Source organism: Pseudopodoces humilis, chromosome 8, assembly GCF_049639895.1.
Source record: "Pseudopodoces humilis isolate 2021_Gansu_Grassland_sample_001 chromosome 8, ASM4963989v1, whole genome shotgun sequence".
Lineage (NCBI taxonomy): Eukaryota > Metazoa > Chordata > Aves > Passeriformes > Paridae > Pseudopodoces > Pseudopodoces humilis.
The window spans coordinates 15,267,870-15,289,554 of NC_142207.1; the positions used below are offsets into that span (position 1 = coordinate 15,267,870).

A 21,685-nucleotide genomic window follows, 5' to 3' on the forward strand; every position below is an offset into this window, starting at 1 on the left:
TCCTTTGGTGTGTGGAGGAAGTGGCTGCAGCCAGGCCACTGCAGTGCTTGCCCCAAGAGGAGGGGTGGATAATTGCAATGAACCCATGCGTCGTAAGGTTGCTTGCCAGGGCTCAGGGAAAGAAGACGGCAGGATTGTGCCTCTTGTGCTGTAAATAGTGCACTCTCACAGCTGACCAGCTGCCAGAGGCTGATGTGTGCTGGCCTCTCTAGACCTGGGAAGGCTGCTGACTGGCTTATCACATGGAGCTCAGTGTGAGGGCACCTGCCTTGAGGCAGTGGGCAGACCACCGACTGATCCCCTGCTGCCTGCAGGCTCCAGGTATGCTGCCTTCTGCACCCGCTGCTGGCTGCCAGGCGCCTCAGTCCTGTCCCCTCCCTTCCCCCCCTCCTTGCGCTCCTCTCTGCCAGCCAGGTGCATCCATTTCAGCTTTGAAACCTGCCTTGGCATCCGCCACGGCCCCACTGCAATTAAACTGGACCAGCAGCCACTTACCTGCCGCCTCTGTGCTGAGGGGCTAATGTGGCCGCAGAGGGCTCTCGGAAGCAGTGGAGGAGCTCCCAGGCTATGCGGCATCAAAGCCTGCTCTTGGCTGCAGGCAAGCCTGGGCAGCTACTTAATTTCTCCCCCCTCTTCGAGTAGCCCATTTTGCTGATCATCTGCAGTGTCGTGCCAACAGTGTCTTAAATCCCACCATTTCCCTTCCCTCCTCCTCTCACAGCCTTGCATAACAAGGGCAGAGCATAGCTCTTCCTTGCCCTCGGGTTCCTGTTTTATAACCATTGCCTTTTCCCTCCTTTTCACCCTGACCTTGCCGGGGTGTGAAAATGCTTCTGTTTGGTTGCGTTTTTTTTTTTTTTTAATTCGAATTAATAAATAATAAAACCCCAGCCAGCAGAAGCTGGTCCTGGTCTGGTCTCTCGCGGGGGTGGTGGGGGCAAGCGCTGCGGTGGGGGTTTATTACAGATGGGAGGAAGGGCGGGCTGTGCCGTGTTCGGGATATGAGCTGGAAAGAGTGGCTTTTCCCAGTGGGAGCTGGCAATGTCCCTGTGGCGCGGCGCCGCATCTCTTCTGGGGCAGGTAGCGTGGAGGGGATGCTGCTCTGTTCTGCTTTGCGGGAAGGCAGCGAGCCTGCCAGGGAGAGAGCATTCGCTGCCTCCCTGAAGCGTCTTTGCAAGCGCGGCCGCGCTCCCCAGGCGTCCAGGTGTGTTAGAGCATCGCCCACCCGAAAGTTCAGTCCCTGCCCCGCACCCTTTGCCCCCAGCTCGGCCTGCCCCAAGGCTGCCTCAGCTTGGATCCCCGTGGGTGCAAGCGGGTCCGGGGACAGACAGGCTCAACCGGAGGATAAGAATGGGGGGGCTCGAACCTAAACGAGGGGCGCCACAGGACGCTCCCAACCCTGCCGGCCCCTCCACTGCCTTCTTTACCCGCCCCCCCCCGCTCCGCCTCGGGAGTGGCGTGACCTTAATCCGAAGCGACCTTGAGAGGCAGCGGCTGCGGGGCGTGCGGGGGCCGGGGGCGTCCCGCGGGGGCGGGGGGCCGGGGGCCGGGGGAGGGCTCGCAGCCCAGGCACTGCCGAGGGGCGGGCAGCCCCGGCTCCGTGCGGCTGCTGGCGGTGGAGCACCGGCGGAGCGGAACGGAGGGGAACGGCAACGGAAAGCGGGTACGGACCGCGCGTCCTGCGGAGGGGAAGGGGCGACGGCGGGTACGGGGCTGCGACCCCCAGGCTCTGGGACCCTCAGGCTTCGGGACCCCCTCTTTCGGGCTGCGGTGCTCCGGAGCGGCTGCACGGTTGGGGTGGCGCGGGGCAGGTGCCGGCTATTTTGTCTCCTTTGCCATAAGGTGTGACTTCTCACAAAATCCCTTGCGGTTTTCTGCCCCATCCCGGAGTCTCTTGTCTGTTCTCCGCCTCGCCTCCAAGTCCTTCTGCCCCTGTCAGCTACTGGCTTAGCAAAGCTCTAGGACGAGGGCAGTTTGTAAGCACATTGGGGCAGCAAGGTGTGGGGGGTGCCAGAAGGGCGCTGAGAGACATAATCTTTCCTTGTTCTGGCACCGTCACCCGTATGGTGGCATTTTATTCTGCCGGGCGACTCTGCACTGGAACGGCTGGGGACCGCTCACACTCACTGGCTGTCCAGCTCTGCTGGGGCCTGTCACCACCAGGAGAGACGCTGGGATGGCTCAGAGTGTGCTGGGCTAGCTGGGGCTGTTCTGGCAGCAGGCAGTTGCCCTGCGGGAAACTCTCGGGTTGGGTTTCTCCACACCCTGGCTCTCATCCTGCTTGGCTCAACAATGTAATTCAGACCGGGGGGGCATGCAAGGGGGCCTGCGTGGGGCCAGGCTGTGAGGGGCTCATGGCATCCTCAGGAGAGAGCAGAACAGATGTGTCTTGCATCCACATGCTCTTCCTTGTGCTTGCTTGTGTTTCCTTTGGTTGGAAGGAATCATCCCTTCTCTTCTGCATTTGTGGGGAAGGCACTGCTCCGTGGCTGGGACTGGGCATGCTTAGGCTGTGCTGGGAGCCTGGAAGGGCTAGCACTGGGGGAGAAATTTAGCTCCAAACTCTCAGTGTGGTTATGGGCCCTTGGGCTGCAAGCTGCTCCCTACATGCCGCCACCTTGTACACATGCATGGCAGAGTGCCAAGAGGACAGAACTCTTGGTGGCACTGAGCCCATCTTTGTCCCCGTCCAGCATGTCTCCCTGCTTCTCCAGCTCTGGTGCCTCTTCCTCCACTCCAGCTTCTCTAAAACATGCCCATCTCCCTCATCTGCTGTGGCACAGGGGCTGCAGAGCTGGTGATCACCTGGAGCTATGGCCCTGTGAAGTGGCTGTGCCAGGCTGGGTGCTGCTGGAAAGCAGGAGGGTGCAGGCAGATGGGTGACTGGGGTTGCCCCCTTGGTTCCCTGAGGGTCATGGGGTGCAGGGGCTGAGAGCACACTGTGGGGGGTGGATGTGGGGCTAGTGGAGCTGTGTTAGCCAGCATCAGGGCACAAGAGGAGCACAGGGCTTACCCCCCATTTTTGGGTATGGGCACTCCAAGTCTTGTGCCAGTGTGTCAGTGCCCTGTGGGTTGGGTGTGGGGGGATATAGGCACTGCAGCAAGTCCTGAGCCTTGCAGGAAGGACCAGTGTTGGGAAAGCACAGCCCCAGCTCTGGGCACTGGGAAGGCATTTCCCAACTACCCCATGTTTCCAGCAACATGTGAGGTCCCCAAGAGTGAACAGATGATCCCTATGTGCCCTGGGGACAGCCAAACAGCCACAGATTGCCCCATAACTAGGGTGTCTCACAAGGGCAAGGCTACAGCCCTGGCCAGTGCTGTTCTGCCCTACTGAGCCACACTGAACAGGGGACGGCTGCTGTCTGGCCTGAGGGCCCACAAGGGTCTGGCAGAGGCTGAGCAGCTGCCTGCATGCTGACGGCACTGGCTATTCCCAGCCCTGCATCACTGGTGCCTGTGCTGAGTCAGGGACCCAGGGCACAGCTGCCACCCCTGCACCCTGGCACAGAGCCCTTTGCTCTCAGGGACCCTTGGTCCCCTCCTGCACCAAAATCCCAGCCCATCAGCTGCTCCTCCAAAGCTAAGCTCCAGCACCTGGGTGACAGGCGCATCCAGTGATTTGTCAGCATCATTAGAGTCTAAACAGCCTAATCAAAGCCTCATTGTCCAGTAGTATTTATAGTCCCACTCACTGCCATGTGCTCCCTGTACAGCTGAGAGTGCAGTCACTGCCTGGGGTGCTGCTGTTCCCTGGGGAGAAGAAGCTGTAGGAGCTGAGGGTCATTGCTCTGTGTTCCCTTCCTTGCTATCACAGCTGTGCCTCTCCTTTACTTTCAAATTTGCTGGTTGGGGTTGTTTCCTAGGTGGTGGAGGGTGTTCTTGAGCACTGCCAGAGCAGTTTTTCCTGGTTTAAGCAGCTGCTTCTTACCTGGGAGCAGCAACCTGGGAACAGCAGGGCTCTGGTACCCACTGGGCTGTGGGGCATCAGCGCTGGCAAGTTTTTCTGTTTTCCACAAACACCTTTTGAGCTCCGGCTTCCCGGTAACACAGATTAATATTTCATGAGTATGGCAGTGTGAACTCGACACTTAAGGAATGCAATGACCCAGCAGGAGACAGACACAGGTGCGCTCATATGTGGGCAGGGGCGCACATACCTCGTGCACGTGTGGGTATGGCTGGAGCCCACTTGGCGGGGCCAGGGCACAGCATGAGGGTCTGACCTTGTTCCCCCCAGTCACCTTCTCTCTTCCCTCCCCAGCAGCTGCCAGCGTGGAGAAGGCAAAGCTATGGCATCGCTGCTGTGCAACGCCCGTGAGTGCCCCAGCAGAGGATGGGTGCAGGGCAGGGCATTGGGCCATCTGGATTTATGCCGAGGCAAATCTGGCTTCTGGGATGAGCTCACCTTGCTGCACTCAGAAGCATACCTACCCCACCATGGCCATTGGGATTTTGGCTTGGAAGTGCCAAGGGTGGATGGGAAGGGTTGATGGGGAATTACCCTGTGCACTTCTTGTGGTGAAGGGAGTTTGTTTCTGGTTTATCCCTCCTCCCTCATGGATTGAGGGACCATGTACGATCCCAGAGGCGAGAGGAAGCAAGGTACCAGGACGCAGTGCCTGGGTACCCTCGCCCTCAGTGATGCAGCCCATGCTGCCCCCAGGCATCCAGCTCACAGACACACTGGAGCAGATGCAGCAGGGGACTCTGATGCGCAAAGTCAAGTCCAAGAGCTGGAAGAAGCAGCGTTACTTCAAGCTGCAGGAAGACTGCATGACCATCTGGTACCAGTCCAAGAGGACAGGCAAAACTGAGTCTGCCTGTGAGTACCAGCTGATGTGTGTTGGTCATGAGGCCATCAGTAGGTTTCAGGGTGAACAGGGATGTGAAGGTATGGAAATTCTTGGGCCATGCTTGCTAAGGGTGCTGGGGGATTGAAGAAAGACTCTGTATGCATGTTTGATCTCTTCTCACCCACACCTCTCCATGAAACATCCTGCCCCCAGCAGGACCCATGGGTCGAAAGGGCTGAGTAGAAATTGCAGCTGATACAAATGGAACGTCTAGAATGCCAGTGCAGGAGTAAGCAGACAGAGGGGCAGATGGATGACTGGCTGACTTGATAGCTCAGTGTTTAATGCATAGATAAATAGCTCAGCGGGTGGATGGATGGATGGATGGGTGGATGGATTAGAAGAAGGAATGACTGGAAGGATAGATGTCTGTGGGTGGTGCCCCTTGCCCTGTGGTCCTTGTCCCCTACAGACAGGCCTCCCCTCCCTCTGTCCCAGTCTCCATCAGCGATGTGGAGACGGTGCGGGAAGGGCACCAGTCAGAGGTGCTGCAGAGTGTGGCTGAGGAGTTCCCCCCTGAGCGCTGCTTCACCATTGTCTTCTACGGCCGTCGTGGCAACCTGGACCTCGTTGCTGGCTCGGCAGAGGAGGCACAGTGCTGGATACAGGGCCTGCGTCAGCTCATTGAGGTGGCCACCACCATGGACCAAAGGGAGAAGATAGACCAATATCCTTCCTGATAGCATCACTCTGCCCCCCACACCCACTGCTGATCATCCCCCAGGCCCTGCATCTTCAGCCTTACCCCAGCATGTGTGTAGCTGCTCTGCATCTCACCATCTGCATTAGTGCAGGAAAAGGAAAAGGAAAAGATGCCCTCTGATAATACCCAGCCCCATTTCTCATAGCCAAGACCTTTTCCTTAACATTTGCCCTGGCTTTCTGCACATGGATTCGTGACTGGTTCCAGAAAGCTGACAAGAATAAGGATGGGCGCATGAACTTCAAGGAGGTGCAGCGTCTCCTGAAGATGATGAACGTGGACATGAACGAGGATCATGCCCTGAGGCTCTTCCAGGTAAGCACTGCACCTGAGAGTCTGGATGGGTTGGAGGGACTGGAGGGACTGGAACAAGATGTACAAAACCTCATTGCAAACACCCATTTGTTCATTTATTTGTTAACATGCTCTTCCTTCCTCCCATTCATTTGTCCATCTAGCTGCTTATCTACTACACAGCTAACCAGCCATCTGCTTTTTTATCCCTTCCTTCCATCCATCCATCAGTCCACCCAACCAGCCCTCCATCTGCCCATTCATCCATTCCCCCATTGATCAATGCCTGCCACTGGCATGGGGTCTCTGAGCCCTCTGTTTGGGGTGGGAGAATCCCCCCACAGCAGCTTTGGTGGCCAAGACACCCCTTTTTGCCCCATCTGGGCGCTGAGGGAGCTCCCTTGCAAACAGGATGCTGACAAGTCAGAGTCGGGGACACTGGAAGGGGAGGAATTTGTCCTCTTCTACAAGGCTCTCACACAGCGTGAGGAGGTGCTGAGCCTCTTCCAAGAATTTTCTGAGGATGGAAAGAAGCTGACACTGCTGGAGCTGGTGGATTTCCTGCGGGAGGAGCAACTGGAGGATGAAGGCACAGAGGAGCTAGCCATGGAGCTCATTGACAAGTATGAACCATCAGAGACAGGTGAGAGCTTACTCAGACATTGGCTGTGCTCTGCATGGGGTTAAGGAGGGGTCACAGGCTCACAGTGCCATGGCAGGGGCATTCCCAGCCCCATCCTGGTGTGAACAGCTGCACACCAAGGTGTGATCTGAGTGCTGTTCCCCTTTATTTGGTCCATTCCTGGACCATTTTGGTGTAGAAGGTTGACCACCCATGGTGTACAAGCCCCAGTTTTGGGGTCCACTGCCCACCTTTCCGAAGTTACTGCCCTGTGGCATCTTTCTGTGCCCCAGACTCTGGCAGCAGCTGTGCCCATCAGTTTGGGGATTCTGGGAGACACCAGCAGTCCTGTTTGCCCCTCATTTTGTCTCTTCCATGTCCCTGGCTGTGGCTGAACCTCCCCCTGTGCCTGCAGCCCGGGCTCGCCATGTGCTGAGTGCTGACGGGTTCCTCATGTACCTATGCTCTCTGGAGGGCTCCATCTTCAACCCTCAGCACCGGGCGTTGTGGCAGGACATGAGCCAGCCACTCTGCCACTACTTCATCTCCTCCTCCCACAACACCTACCTGATAGAGGATCAGATCCGGGGCCACAGCAGCATCGAGGGCTACATCAGGTAAAGGGACTGCTCCCTTCCAGCTGCACTCCAACACCCTCCCATGTCTTGAGCAGCTCCATAGGGTAAACCCCAGAAGCTCCTTTGCTCCTCTGCGGTCCTTTGCTCTCCTCTGACCATGCCCTGCATGAAGCATGATTGTCCTGCAGAATCAGACAGCATCCACACTCTTGGTGGGTGTCCCTTGCTCCCTCAGGGATGACACCCATGGGCAGAGGGGAGGGCAGGGAGCTGGTGCCCTGGCTGAGTGCAGGGTTCCAGGGGTGACAACCCACCCTCAGGGCTCTCAAACGGGGCTGCCGGTGCCTGGAGGTGGATTGCTGGGACGGGCCAAATGGGGAGCCCATGGTGTACCACGGCCACACCTTCACCTCCAAGATCCCCTTCCGGGAGGTGGTGAGCACCCTGGGGAAGTACGCCTTCAAGGTAAGGCACCCTTCCCCAGGTGCTGGTGGTCGTGGGTGGTCCTTGGTGGGTGAGGACACATGGTAGCGATGGTTCCCTGGAGGGGGAGTGGTACTGAGGCTCACACACCTGGGGATGCAGCAGAACTGGTCACACTGCAGGGAGGAGGGTGGCTGTGTCACTTTCTGGGGGTTAGAACTGTGGGGTCTAAGCTACAGCCTGCACTGTGCTGTTCCAGGGGTTGGGGGCTCATGCAGACATGGACTGTTGGGGGTGCAGGGGTGAGATGGGATGTGGGGGATTGGAGGGGTATGAAGATCTCAGAGGAGAAACGGACACAAGGGGTTCCGTGCTGGCACTGATCACGCCTGGATGAAGCCCTTATGAGAGGTTACTAGCCCCACCAAGGGTTATTTCCAGGTGTGCATGTTGCTCCTCAGACCTCGGACTACCCAGTGATCCTGTCTCTGGAGAACCACTGCAGCATGGAGCAGCAGGAGGTCCTGGCCCAGCAGCTCAAGGACATCCTGGGGGAACAGCTCCTCACCACTACCATCGATGGGCATGTCCCCATCCAGCTCCCATCCCCAGAGGTAGGGACAGAGCACAGATGTGCAGGGCATCTCTGTCCTGCCTGAGAGTGCGGTAAGGAGGTGGATCTGCTGTTCAGAGAATAGGCCAACCTGTTCCAGCATTGTCCTGGTCCACTGAAGCATTTGAGGATTCTGGGGATGGGTACTGTGTCCTCATGTTCACAGAAGTGCCAAGGCTATCCCCAGGGCTGTCTCCCCATGTCCTGCAGAATCAGACAGCTGGGCAAAACCCTCCTACCCCACCCCCTTCTGACTGCTGAAGGGTGCTGTCGTGCTGGCCTCCAGCAGTGCAAGGTCCCAGGGCACAAGGCCCATGGAGCTCTGGGTAGCTCAAGGTGCTTCTCTATCCCCAACCCCACAGGAGCTGAAGCACAAGATCTTGCTGAAGGGCAAGAAGATTGGGCGGCTGGAGGACACCCTGGATGGGCCAGGGGATGAGGCACCTGATGTGTCTGATGATGACAATGGGGCAGAGGCAGAGGAGGAGAGGCGGAGGGCAAAGGTAAGTGGCCCAGGCTGGGGACTAGCTGGGAGAGCTGAGCCCCTGGACAAAGTGATGAGCTATGATGACATCTTGCTGCATAGGGGCGAGATAGAGACTGCAGACATCACCAGGCAGGGATGACAGCCTTTTCTGCCCTGGTCATGCCAGCCCTCTCTTTGTTATGGTGGCAACATATTGGAGGTTCCCTGCTTGCTCTGTTCCTGGCAGAAAGACATTCACAGTAGGGATGCTGCCACCCATCAGCACACCCCTGGCTGCTCTTACCTGCCCTGGCTCTACAGCCCCTGGCCTGGGTGAGTGCTGGTGGATGATGCTCCCATCAGGAGGAACCCAACATGGCTCTGCCTTGCAGAAGGACAAGGAGACCCTGGCACAAGCATTGTCCGACTGTGTCATCTACTGCAAGAATGTGCCTTTCCGGGGCTTCCAGGAGGCCCGCAGCCATTCCCGGCCCTCTGAGATCTCCTCCCTCTCTGAAGCCAAGGCCAGGAAGCTCATTCGGGATGAAGGTGCGATGAAGAGGGCAGTGACACTGGGTGACTGGGACAGAGTAGATGGCTTCCTCATGGGTACCGCCAAAGCTTCCCCGTCTGGGAGAAACAGGGTCCAGTGGAATTGTACTGTGGGGTTTAGCTCTGGTAGGTGATGAGGTTATTGGCTTAGAAAACAAGTCCTGGATTCCTGAGCACGGAGAGGGATGAGAATTGGTGGGTGGGTGCATAGATAGATAGATAGATAGATAGATAGATGGATAGGCAGTACATGTGGGTGACTGTGCAGGCCAGAGAATGATCCCACAAGTGGGCCTCATGCTCTATCCCTAGGAAATGAGTTTGTTCGCCACAATGCCTGGCAGCTGACACGCATCTACCCCAGCGGGATGAGGACTGACTCCTCCAACTACAGCCCCCAGGAGATGTGGAACGTGGGGTGCCAGATTGGTAAGGCTGGGGTGCAGCAGGACTGTGGGCTGGGGAGATGCCCCCAGTCCTGTGCTAAATGCCACCATCAACACCTGTGTTAGTGCCAGCTACAACCCCATCTGGAGCCAGGTCAGGTTGCTGGCTCTTGCACTGCCCTGGGCGGGGTGCAGGCATTAGTACCTTATTCCTCTATGCAACTCCACATCTCTCTGGCTATGGGGACAGGCTGGTTTTCAGCTCAAAGCAGAGTGGATCTCCAAGCCGTTTTGAACTCTTTTCTCTGCCACCTCCCTCCAGTGGCCTTGAACTTCCAGACAGCCGGCATGGAGATGGACCTGTGTGATGGGCTCTTCAGCCAGAATGGCCACTGTGGCTACGTGCTCAAACCACCCTTCATGAGGGACAAGGAGACTCTCTTCAACCCCAGTGACCCCAGCAGCCGGGAAGGCCCCAGCCCCGTCACCCTGACAATCCAGGTACAGGGTTGTGGAGAGACCCTGGGGAAGCTGTGACTGTGTCCTGTGGCCCTGCTGGTTCCAGACAGATGGGAACTCTGTTGGGCAGTGTGCTGGGGCCAAGTGGCCTCACAAAAGGTATATTTGGCCCTGCAGGTAATCAGCGGGCAGCAGCTGCCCAAAGTGGCCAACAGCAAGGAGGGAGCCATCATTGACCCACTGGTGCGTGTGGAGATCTATGGGGTCCCTGCAGACCAGGCACACCAGGAGACCAAGTATATTGAGAACAACGGTGAGACCCACAGCGGTACCACAGACCCTGCTGTGCCCAGACACAATCCCTGCTGTCCTTCACTCTCTCAACACCTGTCCTCTCTTCCCAGGGTTTAACCCCCGCTGGGATGAGACACTACAATTTCAGCTCCACGTGCCTGAGCTGGCCCTCATCCGCTTTGTGGTAGAGGATTATGACAAGACTTCCAGGAATGATTTTGTGGGTCAGTTTACCCTAGCATTTGCCAACATCAAACCCGGTGAGTGGCTGCTGCCCAGTGGTTTTGGGTGCCCAGAACAGCCCTGCAAGCATGTCTAGGGCTCAGCTGGGTACTAGAGAGGGGGATGGGACTCCAGTTAGCCAGAACCTTGCTGTCCTTCCTGCAGGATATCGCCACATCCATCTCCTCTCAAAGGATGGCACCAGCATCCCACCTTCTTCGCTCTTTGTCCACATCCGCATCACTGAGCCACCTGGCCCTGAGCAGGACTGAGTTCATGGGGTGAGCAGCACCCGGATGGAAGCCATAGAGCCAGCTCTGAGCAGCTGGGGCCACGGAGCCAACCACCTTGCCCTTTTGCTGAGCTGTTTCTGTCATCCCCGTGTCATTGTTGATGCTGTGACTCCCTCTGCAGTAGCCTCTGAGGGCTGGGAAAAATCACTGACCTCCCCTTTCCAGGTCCAGGATGCTGCTGCCCATGCATGAGTGTGGGGTCTATGCCAGTGCAGCTCCCTCCACCTACCACAGGCACCTTGTCCTGGCCCATGGTCAGAGCTTGACTGTGGGGAGGAGGAGAGATGGATGGTGCGTGGCACAGCTCTGCTACAGGGGCTGGTCCCCTTCCCCAGTCAGGGGAGCAAGGCTGGAGCCGAGCAAACCCCAGAGCTGGGCACAGCTGGGAGTGGAGTTGGTCCTCACTGCCCCCTAACCCTGCAGAGACCCATCACATCCCTTGGCCCCTACAGCCCCAAATTAATCCCTACCCCATCCTTTCTCTGTAAGCAACTTAATAAATTGTTCAGTGACAGGTTCGGGTCTGGGTACAGCGGTGCTGGGCAGAGATGGGGAACTGAGCTTGGGTTTGTGCTCTTTCTCTGTGGGCACCTGGCCCACTGTTCACACAGGGCTTTCAAGCAGCACAAAGAAATGGTATTAAAAGGAACTGAGCAATTCCTTTTATACAGTTGTGTATTTTACAACCCATATACATACATGCCTGTACACACACATACATCTCCACAGCAGGCCTGTGCCATCAGAGCCTTAAAGCCCTTAAAATCAAAGGGATTCAACCTCACTGTGGTGTGCAATCCTTCTCTGCAGGGCACCCTGCTTCTTGCTCTATCCTGGGGAGCCCCTTGTCCTGGCTTTCCCTCTGCACGGTGTGAAGGTGGACGGTGTGTATGCTGGGGTCCTTTCCCACCCCCTGGCTAGGGTCAACAGCCCTGTGCTCAGGGTGATGCCGCTGGATGTGTTTGATGACCTGGAACTTCTGCTTGGCCTTGTAGGGGCAGTAGCGGCAGAAGAAGGGGTGCTCGTTGGTGTGGGTCAGGTAGTGGTGGCGCAGGCCAGCTGCCCAGCGGAAAGCCCGCCCGCAGGCGTTGCACACATAGGGCTTCTCCTCGCTGTGCTTCTTCAGGTGAGTCTTGAGGAGAAAGCGGGTCTTGAAGGCCTTGCCACACTGCTCACAGATGAAGGAACGGGCCTCCTGGTGCCGCGTCTCCTTGTGCACCCGCAGGGCGTCCGCGCGGTTGGTGCAGTACTCGCACTCATCGCAGCGGTATGGCTTCAGGCCTGCGGCAACAGGGAAGGGGATGGCACCGGGATGGGGCACAGTGCTGTCCAGTCCATGCTGGACTCTCACCATCCCTGTAACAGACCATTGGTCCCCAGGGACTTCCTCCTACATCCTATTTTGTTAGCAGGCACACCAAGATCCCCATTTTCAAGGCTGGACTCTCACCATCCCTGTAACAGACCATTGGTCCCCAGGGACTTCCTCCTACATCCTATTTTGTTAGCAGGCACACCAAGATCCCCATTTTCAAGGCACTAAATAGTGCCTGGGGTCTGAGCCACCCAAACTTCCCTCCCACTGGAGAGCACCACCCCCACTCCATTAGCACAGGATAATGTGTTGCCCCCCAAATGTCCTCCTCTGTCTCCAGCTGGGCCACTGTCAGAAAAAAGAAGCGTGGAGCAGCCCCAACACCCTCCCCAGTGGTCTACAACTTGTCCTCAGTGGGCAGCACTCACCTGTGTGCTTTGTCATGTGGTACTTGAGCTGGTTCACCCACTTGCATTTGTAGCCGCAGTCGGGACAGAGGTATTTCCTCTCCTCCTTGTGGATCCGCATGTGATACTGGGCAGGAGGATAGGTTCAGGATGAGACCACGTCCCCTGCCCTAGGACAAACCCCTGCAGGGCTTTGGGGTGGCAGTGAGAGGCTCAAAGACAGCTCTGACATCTCCAGCTGCATGGGGACAGGGCTGTGTGCTTGCTTGGCAGGCTATGGGCAAGGGGGATCTACACCAGGGTCAGGATCAGATGCCTGTACTGCTGAGCTGCTCTGTCCCAGCCTGTGGATGGCATGGGCTTTGCTCCCCAGTTTGGTATGTAAGGCAAAGTCAAGTTAAAAACCCACCCCAACAGAGCTGAGCACATTGCACATCCTGTCCCAGGTGGCCCCAGGGGGCTCCAGCTCAGCCTGGCCATTAAAAAAGTCAATACTTCTTTTAGCAAAACCAGACTATTTTTCCCTCCATTACCCTATGCCTCCATCACCCACACATTTCCTGTTCTAGGAAAAGCCCTTTACCTTGCATCAGGAAGCTAATCACCTACAGCAATGAGGGCAAGGTCATGCTCTGCTTGCAAGAAAGCTGGAGGTTTCCCTGCATCCTGTCTAACTGGCACCACAGAGTATGCTGAAGCCAGCAAGCAGCTGAACTTGGCTTTGAATGGTGCAAGCTTCACCCAGAGAAAGCCAGAGATGTCAGCAGGAAAAGAAGTGAACTTAGACTGCTGCCACCTTCTTGCTTTGTTAAAAGCTTTTCTTGCCCTTAAAGTGCAACAGAAAAGAAGTGTATTGTACTAACATGACTGTTCTCTGCTTGCCTGCTATTTCGGCTCAGTATGAGCCAATGAACACTGAGAATGAAACCTCCCCTTGGGAACCTCCCCAAATCCCTGTGGCTGGATGCCTCTCAAGCAACATAGATGCAGTAGGATACATTCCCAAGCAGAGCTCTTACCTTGAGACGTGAGGGGTCAGCACAGGCATATTTACAGAGGTGGCACTTGTAGGGCTTCTCACCAGTGTGGATGCGGATGTGCCACGTGATCTTTTGCCTGTTCTTGGTGGTGTACTCACAGTCCGAGCACTTGTACACGCGGGTGCCCCCGTGGCCCTTCATGTGCTGGTCAAACACAAGCTGGTGCCGGCAGGCAAAGTCACAGAAAGGGCAGTGAAGGGGTTTGTCCTGGGGGGCAGCCGGCTCGTGGCTCTCCATGTAATGCCGCACCAGCTGCTGCCGCTCCTTGGCTGCAAAGCTGCACAGCTCACAGCGGTGGCTGAAATGCTGCGTCTTGTGCTCCTCCAGTGCCTCCCGGGTGGCAAAGGTCTCCTTGCAGGTGCTGCACTCCAGGTGTGGGTGCTGCTTCTGCACGTGGCACTTGAGCGTGGCCTCACTGTGACACACGAAGTCGCAGCGTGGGCAGCTGTAGGAAACCTTCTCCTCGTGCCGTCGCAGGACGTGCTGCTTGAGGGCCGTCTCAGAACTGAAGCGAGCCTCACAGCGGGAGCAGCCAAAGTTGAGCTCGCCGTGGTGGCAGCTGTTGACATGACGGGTGATGTCATTCTGCAGGTAGCTGCTGTAGTCGCAGAGCGGGCAGAAGTGGGTGGGTGTCTTCTCATGCACCCGCAGGCGGTGGATGCGCAGCTTGGAGTTGGTGCCGAAGGTCTGGCTGCAGATGCCGCAGGCGATGCGCCCCACGCCCGTGTGCAGGGACTGGTGGGCCTCCAGGCGGTAGCGTCGAGTGGTGCTGAACTCGCAGTAGCGGCACTTGTGTGGCTTCACCCCCTCGTGCTTGATGCGGATGTGTTGCCGCAAGCACCGGGCCTGCTTGCAGGTGAACTCGCACTGGCGGCACTGCAGCTGCGGCCGCTTGCTGTAATGCTTGCGGTGCAGCCTGCGGTGCAGCCGCAGCGCTTTGGCCACCTTGGAGGTGAAGGGGCAAGAAGTGCAGCGAAACTCACCCAGGGTCACGCAGCCCCTCTTCTTGTGAGTCTTCATGGCCCGTTCCTGGTGGCAGGTGAAGGGGCAGGTGGGGCAGGTGAAACGCCTCCTCTTGGGCAGGGTGGCTTTTGGTGGGGCTGCATCCAGTGGGAGCTTACTGGTCTGGTCTTTCTCAACACTGAGTGGGTCCCCCTCAGGGAGTTCAGTCCTTTGGGGTTCGTCCTTCTTGGGATGCACTTGGGATGCACCCCTCCTTGGGATGTGCTTTTCAGCACAGTGGCTCTTGAGAGCCCGCCGGGAGTTGAAGGCCTCAGGGCACAGGGAGCACCAGAACTGCTCCAGGTTCCGGCAGCCATCCTCCACGTGGGAGGTGATGGTGGTGACACGGGAGCACACAAAGGAGCAGGCATTGCAGTGCAGCTTCCCTCCCTCCAGTCGGTATTTCTCTGAGGGTTTCCCATGCTGTGAGGCACTAGCAGCTCCACCTGGCTCAGTCCCACCCCCTTGCTGGGGAGGCTCTTCTGCCACCTCTGTGCTGTCACCCAGCAAGGATTTCTCAGAGGCATGACAGCCCGATGTCTGTGCCCCAGCCAAAGGAATGCCTGCTGCTTGTGTTTTATCAGGTAGCAGCTCAGCTTCCCAAGGGCTCTCAGCATGCCCAGACTCCTCTGAGCCTCCATTCTTGCTCTCTGCTGTTTCTGTACCATTATCACCAGACTGGTCAGCAGGTTGGCACAGTCCGGGTGCCTCCAGATTGGTTGGTCTGAGGATCTTGTTCTTCAGAAGAACTGGACACTTCTTTAGGAGGTGAGTGTTGAGTCCCCTCTGCTGCTTAAAGCTGGCACCACACTCATGGCACACGAGCGGGGCCCGGCGGCTCTGGCAGCTGGCTTTGGAGTGCAGGGACATGGATTTCTCCTTCCGCGTGATGTATGAGCACTTCTCACACTTGAAGACCTGGCTCTCCGACTGCACCACCAGCATCTGCACCCTGCCCTCCAGAACCAGTGTCTCTGCCTGCTCCTTGTCCTGCTTCCGCAGAGCCTTCAGCACTGACTCCGAGCCGCCCCTGGCATTGTCACCGGAGGTGATCACATCCTCTGGGGCAGGCAGGTGGCCCTGTTCGGGTGTCTTCAGCATGCTGAACCAGGCCTCTGAGAGCTTGGCTTGGCTGTTCTCTCTCACCTCAGTGTCTGCCACCACCTTGTGGTGGTCTGAGCATGATCCCTCAAGGTGGCCTGTGTCCTCCCTTAGGGTGTCTTTTTCCTGGTTGTCTCCTGCTGCTACACTGCCCTTCACCACTTTGTCTTCCTGTACATCTACCTCTTCCTCAAAGTCTGGGATGTCTTCGAGTGTATTGCCACTATCCTCCAAGCCAAGGCCATCCCGGGAGCCCAGCATCTCATAGGCTGCAGGAGGGTCCTTGCAGGACAGCATTTCCACACTCTCTGGCTGGGGCACACAGGCTTCTCCAGTCAAGTTCACCAGGAGAGAGTCAGATGAGACATTCAGTGCCTCCAAGTGCAAGGTGCAGCTCTCTGCCACATCTTCAGAAACAGTGAGCTCAGTAGAGCCTGTGGCAGCATTTCCTTGCACGCAGTCATCTTCCAGGGCATTGCCAGCAATAGGACAGCTCTGCTCCCCCTCAGCCATGCCTCTCTCTGCCTCGCTGCTGCTCTCTGGTGCAGCAGCATCCTGCTCAAGGAGGGGCACCATGAACACTTGCTGGTAGCCCTCTTCTCCCTGGGACTCCACCTGGGATGGCTTCTCCTTCATCCACTGCTCCTTGCCAGTGAGGGCAGAACTGCCATCCACATGCAGGGCTGCACCGAGCTCATAGCCAAAGAGTGCCTCAGATGAGTTGATCTCCAGCTCCTTGCTGGCGTAATTTTCCAACCAGTCCTTGTCACCAGGAACATAGCCGTGAATCTTGCGCTTATGGAAGAAGAGGCTGGTGTTACTGAAGGTGCAGTATGAACAGAGGGCACAGCGAAACTCCTTCTGCTTGGTGTGCTTGCAGTTCTCATGGTTCAGCAGCGCCTGCTTGTACTTGGTCTGGTAGGTGCAGTACTGGCACTGGAAGATAGGCACCTGGTAGTTCTGCGAGTGCTTTGCCTGCATATGCTTCTGCAGCTCGTACTTGCGCTTGCAGGCAAAGCCACACACCTCACAGATCAGACTTTTACCCTGGTGCCGTAGCTTGTGGCTGCTCAGCTGGTCAGCACGGTGACACCGGTACGAGCACTGGTTACATTGGTACCTGCAGGTACAAGCAGAATTGGTCAGGCAGCATGAGGAATTGGGGCAGGCTGAGCTTCATCAGGCACTCTGAGCTCTCCTTCCCCATCTCAGACAAACAGGGAAGGGGTACTGCTCAGTTTGCCAGATCTGACCTTCACCATCCAGACAGCTCTTACCACAGGCAATTCCTCCTTGCTGCAGCTCTTGGCATTGCTGGTGCTCTACATCCCCAGCCTGGGGACTGGAATAGATTCTCTGAGCATTCCATACAGTGATCATGTCAGACATACACACTCTCACGTGTATGCCAACAGCACTTCCAGCATCCCTGGAGCCAAGCTAGACCCAAAGGAGGTGATAATTTGGCAGTCCTGAACAGGCCTTGATCCACAAGCATCAGCAGAGCAATGAACCCAAGCTCAGAGTTGCACCTCTGAGGCAATATACCCTCCTTGGTGGCATAGAGACATCAAAAATAGCTTTGCCACCACAGCACTGCTGTAAGTTCAAACACCAGACTTCTTATGTACCAGAAACGGTAGGGCAGGTATGAGAAAGTCTGACACACAGTGCAACCAGAAGCAGAGCCCTGGTGCAGGATTTGGGGAGCCCCGACTCCATGCTGCCAGGCCATAGTGGAGCAGGGGGTCTTACCGGAGATCTCCAGTGTGCTTGCGCATGTGGACGTTCAGGTAATGCTTCCACTTGGTGATGTACCCGCACTCGGTGCACATGAAGTTCTTGTCATTGGAGTGGGTCAGCATGTGCTTGGACAGGTAGCTCACATCCCGACACGTGAAGTCGCAGAGCTCACACTTGTGAGGTTTTTCTCCTACATGCAACACACAAATGCCTTCAGCATGACAGCCAGATAAAGCAACATGGCAGGGAAACCAGCTCAGCAGGGAGCATGCAACAACTTCAGGCAAGTGATCCTGGGCTGGCAAAGCTGGTGGTGGACCCAGGAACCCTGACCCAGCCCTCCCTGCCCACCCAGAGGCAGGACAAGACACCTTCCCCATCCCAACTCAGCTTTTGGGACTCCTACAGGGGACACCCACCAGTGTGCAACAGCATGTGCCGGATGAGCACCCGCTTGTGCGCTGTAGCGAAGGCACACTCAGTGCACTTGTGGATCTTCTCATTGGCGTGCATCTTGCCCACATGGTCATGAAACTCCACAGGGTTGAAAGTGGCATAGGGGCAGAAACTGCACTGGAGCTGCTCACTGCCTGGGTGCCCCTGTTTCTTGTGCTTGCGGAAAACGTGCTTGTTGGAGCAGATGAAGTCACACTGCTGGCAGTGGAAGGCGTAGTGGGTCTTCCGGTGAGCCTCCATGGCCTCAGCCGTGCCAAAGAGCAGTGAGCAGGCGTGGTACTTGCACTCCACCGCCTTGATGCCATGAGCATCCTTGAGGTGACGGACAAACTCCTTCCGGTCCTCTGCACAGTAGTTGCAGTCCCCGTGGAAGCAGCTCAGCCTCTTGGGTTCAGCTTTGTGAGTCTTCAAGTGCTCCTTGAGGGCCTGGCTGAGGCGAAACTTCTCCTCACAGACGGGGCAGGAGTAAACATCAGAGTAAAAGTTGGAGATGTCCTCATGCATGCTGGCCATGTGGCGGTTGAGGGCATTCTTCTCCACTGAGCTGTAGTGGCAGAGTGGGCAGCGATGAGCCTTCTCACCTGTCTCCCGCATCATGTGGATTTTCAGCTTGCTTTTGCTGGTGAAATACTTGTGGCAGTTGGGGCACTGCAGGCTGGGGTCAGGGAAGTGCAGGTGGAGGTGCTCTACCAGGTGTGTCCGCTTTTTGAAACACCGCTTGCATTCGGGGCACATGTGGGTTTTGTAGAGGTACTCGGAGCCTTCTGCAACATCCCCTGGGGGAACGAAGGAGGGGGAACAGTTAATAGGGAAAAGATGGAGAGCACAGGCAGATGTTCTGTCCTTGATCCAGTTGTGCCAGGGTGAGGGTTTATACACAGGTGCAGTCATACAGCTGCCACCTACACCAAGGAACTGTCCCCACCCCAAGCCACCAGCACATTTCAGGTGAGCTCTTTCCAACTCAACACCGGCAAACACATCCTACATCAGACCTGCCCATGTGCCCCTGGTCCCCAAAGCCAGGCGGACCTTTGCCTAAACCTGGCACCATGTGTGAATAGGAAAAGAAGGGACATTATTTGCCTGGGCAGAGTTTGGGAACAAGTGCACTGGTACATGCATGAAATGTGAGGTCACCCACCAACTTGGGCCACATTTTCCTGCCAGCCCTGAGGATGTGGTGCTTGTTCATGAAGCCTGAGCAGCTCCTGGTAAGGCCCTGCATCCTACCTTTGAAGTGCTGTGCCTGTGGCACTCCAACATTTTTGGGAGCTGCCTTCCCATCCTCTTTGGCCTCGGCTTTGCAGAGGTTCTCACCATCCTCTTCTGGTGACTCATCCCCACTGCTGTCTGAGTCCTCTTCTCCAGCTGATGCTTTCTGTCCCTTCAAGGAGCTGTCCCCAATACCTGCAGGCTTTGCTGGCCTGGCTTCTGCTGTGCTGGCTTTCCAGCCAGGGTTGCAATTATCTTGCTCCTCCTGCCCTTCTGATGCTGCTTCAGTGGGGAAAGACAAGAGATCATCATGTTCCATGAAAGAGGAAGCCACCCTCACACACCCACACACATGCAGAAAAACCACCTGGCTGAGATGGAGGGTGCAAACCCTGCTGCAGGGAGGCATGAACGCAGGGTTCACAGCCCTTCAGCTTCACCCCCAACTCCTCCAGTTGTAACTGGGATGCACAGACACAACCAGCCTCTGCAGCACCCACAGGCCCCAACCCCCCACCCAGCCATACCTGATGGCAGGATGCAGCACTGGTCAAGGCTGTGAGGGTCTGAACCGGGGGGGTCGCCTGTTGTGGGCATCTCAGGAGGGGACTCTGTGGTGTGACACTTCCTGTGCTGCCAGAAGAGCTTGGCATTGGCTGTGATGAAGTCGCAGTGGCCACAGTGGAAGGGGAAGTGTGTCCGGTGGTGCTGTTCCATGGCCTGGCGGCTGGGGAAGAGCAGCGGGCAGGCCCGGCAGGCGCAGGACACGGGGGAGGCCCCATGCAGGTGGCGCAAGTGACTGCGCAGTTGCTTGCGGTCCTCTGTGGTGAAGTGGCAGCCCCTTTCCGGACAGGGCAGGGCTCCCGACGGGGAACGGTGGGTCTTGAAGTGCTCCTTGAGTTGGCCAGGCTGCAAAAACGCCTCCTGGCAGATGGGGCACAGCAGGCACTCGGGAGCAGAGCCCTCCTGTGTGCTGGCTCCAGACAGCCCTGAGCCCCTGGGGTCACTCTGGCCCTCGCTGGCAGAAGGCAACAGTGCCCCTGAGAGTTCCAGGTGCTCTGGAGGGGGCAGCAACAGGCACTGGTGCTGGGACAGCAGGGAGGCCTCAGAAAAGCTCTGGCCACACCTCTCGCAGAAGTACAGCTCCACCACTTTGACCAGAACCTCTGCAGGAAGCAAGGGATGAGAGTTAGAAGGAGCTTTTTCCAGGCCCAGAGCTTAGGACTGGTGGTTCAATTCCAGCTCTGGACAAGGAGAATAAATCCCTCTTGTGACAGATTACATTTGGGAACCACATCCTCCATAAGAAGGATATTCCTCCTCCATACTACCACCCAGGTGGCCATGATAACCAGTTCTGTCCCTTTGCAGCTTTGAAGCATGCATAGATGACAGGCTGGCCTGGTCTCATTCCTGTTAGCATGTGCCCACACTGGACTCAAGGGGGAACCATGCTGGGGGGTAGCAGTTCAGGTAGAGATCTCTGCCTGGTCCCTACTGACAGCCTGGAGCAACCCCCTCATGCAGCATGCAACTCCCAAAGCCACTCTCCCCTCCACACACCCAGCTGGTGCCAGGTCTGTGCTCAATGGTGGCACCAGACTCATTATGCAGGGTCAGAGATTTGAGAGCACCTCGGACAGGGACCCTGGCCAGACCTCTCTAGATCTGCTGACTGCAGTGGTGCCCATTCTGCACTCCCTGCACCCCCATACCTGTGGCACTAGCCACGTTGCTCAGTGTCACATTGCCAGCCACTGCCTCGATGAATATTTCCACATTGCTTCCTTCAGCGTGAGCCCCTTCCCCAGGCATCGATGCCTCTGCCTGCAGCAAGTCCTGGCTGGCAGCCAGCGGGGGTGTCCCAGCCAGACCAGTGCTGGCCACACCAGGGCTTCCCACAGCTCCCACCTCTCCCGGTGTGGGCAGGAGCAGCTCTGAGCACAGGGTCTCCATCTCCCTGCCGGCACCCTCTGATACAGTCACTGCTGTGCTCATTGCCACCGGGCACTGCCTTGGCACTGGGCTGGATGACCTCTCAATCTGAAACAGAAGAAAGCGCTTTAAATGAGAGACATCCCAGAGCCCAAGAGGATTTTGGGGAGCAGCCTGTGATGTCAGTCTCGAGGAAGGGTTTTTCAGTGCTGGCTCCTTTCTGCTGTGCCCCAAGCAGGCCGCTGGCAAGCCCTCTGTCACGGGGTAGAAAAGAGTGCAAGGACACCTGTACCTTCTCCCTGAGCCCAACACCCAGGGCTTGCTCCCTGGGTCCGGCTGGGCCGACCCCCGAGCCCATCCTCAGAGCTATGCCCAGTCTCCAGCCAGCAGGTGCCCCCAGGAGTTCCACCGGGCCAGGCTCCCCCCAGCCCCTCGCCTTTCACCCGGGGCTGTCCCCAGCACCCCCAGCCCCTCACCCCAGGCTGTTCCCGGCCCTCCCAGCTCCTCACTCCTCACCCCGAGCTGTCCCCAGGTGCCCCCAGCCTCTCGCCCCTTACCCAGGGCTGTCACCAAAGTCCCTTCAGCCCGGGCTGTCCCCGCCGCCCCGGGTCCCCCTGCCCCGGCACATCTCGGTGGTGATGTCGGGCGGAGAGAGCGCCGCCCTTTGTGCGTCTCGCGCAGCCGCTCTGCCCGGCCCGGCCGGCCCCGCT

At 57.4% G+C, this 21,685-nt stretch overlaps 2 protein-coding genes across 5 annotated transcripts; one reads left to right on the forward strand and one right to left on the reverse strand.

The window, feature by feature from the left end:
- Positions 1-1,547: 1,547 nt before the first annotated feature.
- Positions 1,548-11,275, forward strand: PLCD4 (phospholipase C delta 4). 3 transcript variants are annotated; one of them, XM_005519698.3, is made up of 16 exons: positions 1,548-1,663; positions 4,268-4,317; positions 4,667-4,825; positions 5,295-5,523; positions 5,745-5,874; positions 6,265-6,496; positions 6,891-7,092; positions 7,374-7,518; positions 7,938-8,090; positions 8,452-8,592; positions 8,948-9,104; positions 9,420-9,536; positions 9,816-9,994; positions 10,130-10,265; positions 10,357-10,506; positions 10,634-11,275. In XM_005519698.3, exons 2-16 carry the CDS (start codon positions 4,293-4,295, stop codon positions 10,738-10,740), a joined length of 2,262 nt encoding a protein of 753 aa, XP_005519755.2. In that variant the 5' UTR covers positions 1,548-1,663; positions 4,268-4,292; the 3' UTR covers positions 10,741-11,275. The 3 variants fall into 3 exon arrangements, with proteins under 3 accessions (XP_005519755.2, XP_087914892.1, XP_087914891.1); XM_088058765.1 differs by having other exon boundaries at positions 1,656-1,663; positions 4,265-4,317; XM_088058766.1 differs by lacking the exon at positions 7,938-8,090.
- A 128-nt stretch (positions 11,276-11,403) lies between these two features.
- Positions 11,404-21,666, reverse strand: ZNF142 (zinc finger protein 142). 2 transcript variants are annotated; one of them, XM_014249635.2, is made up of 9 exons: positions 21,533-21,666; positions 20,756-21,083; positions 19,568-20,206; positions 19,059-19,319; positions 17,789-18,601; positions 17,382-17,559; positions 13,503-16,746; positions 12,505-12,610; positions 11,404-12,042 (listed from the first exon to the last, which is right to left on the reverse strand). In XM_014249635.2, the coding sequence occupies exons 2-9, from the start codon at positions 21,036-21,038 to the stop codon at positions 11,543-11,545; spliced, it is 6,024 nt and encodes a 2,007-aa protein (XP_014105110.2). In that variant the 5' UTR covers positions 21,039-21,083; positions 21,533-21,666; the 3' UTR covers positions 11,404-11,542. The 2 variants fall into 2 exon arrangements, with proteins under 2 accessions (XP_014105110.2, XP_014105109.2); XM_014249634.2 differs by having other exon boundaries at positions 19,059-19,322.
- Between the last annotated feature and the right edge of the window lie 19 nt (positions 21,667-21,685).

Coding starts and splice junctions, on each gene's coding strand:
- ZNF142 (XM_014249634.2), bottom strand. CDS start 21,038: ATGAGCACAGCAGTGACTGTATCAGAGGGTGCCGGCAGGGAGATGGAG. Junction 16,747..17,381: donor AAGCACACTGGAGATCTCCG/GTAAGACCCCCT, acceptor TTGTACCTGCAG/GTACCAATGTAACCAGTGCT. Junction 12,611..13,502: donor CTGACCCCTCACGTCTCAAG/GTAAGAGCTCTG, acceptor CCTCCTGCCCAG/TATCACATGCGGATCCACAA.
- PLCD4 (XM_005519698.3), top strand. CDS start 4,293: ATGGCATCGCTGCTGTGCAACGCCC. Junction 4,318..4,666: donor ATCGCTGCTGTGCAACGCCC/GTGAGTGCCCCA, acceptor TGCTGCCCCCAG/GCATCCAGCTCACAGACACA. Junction 10,266..10,356: donor CAAGTATATTGAGAACAACG/GTGAGACCCACA, acceptor CTCTCTTCCCAG/GGTTTAACCCCCGCTGGGAT.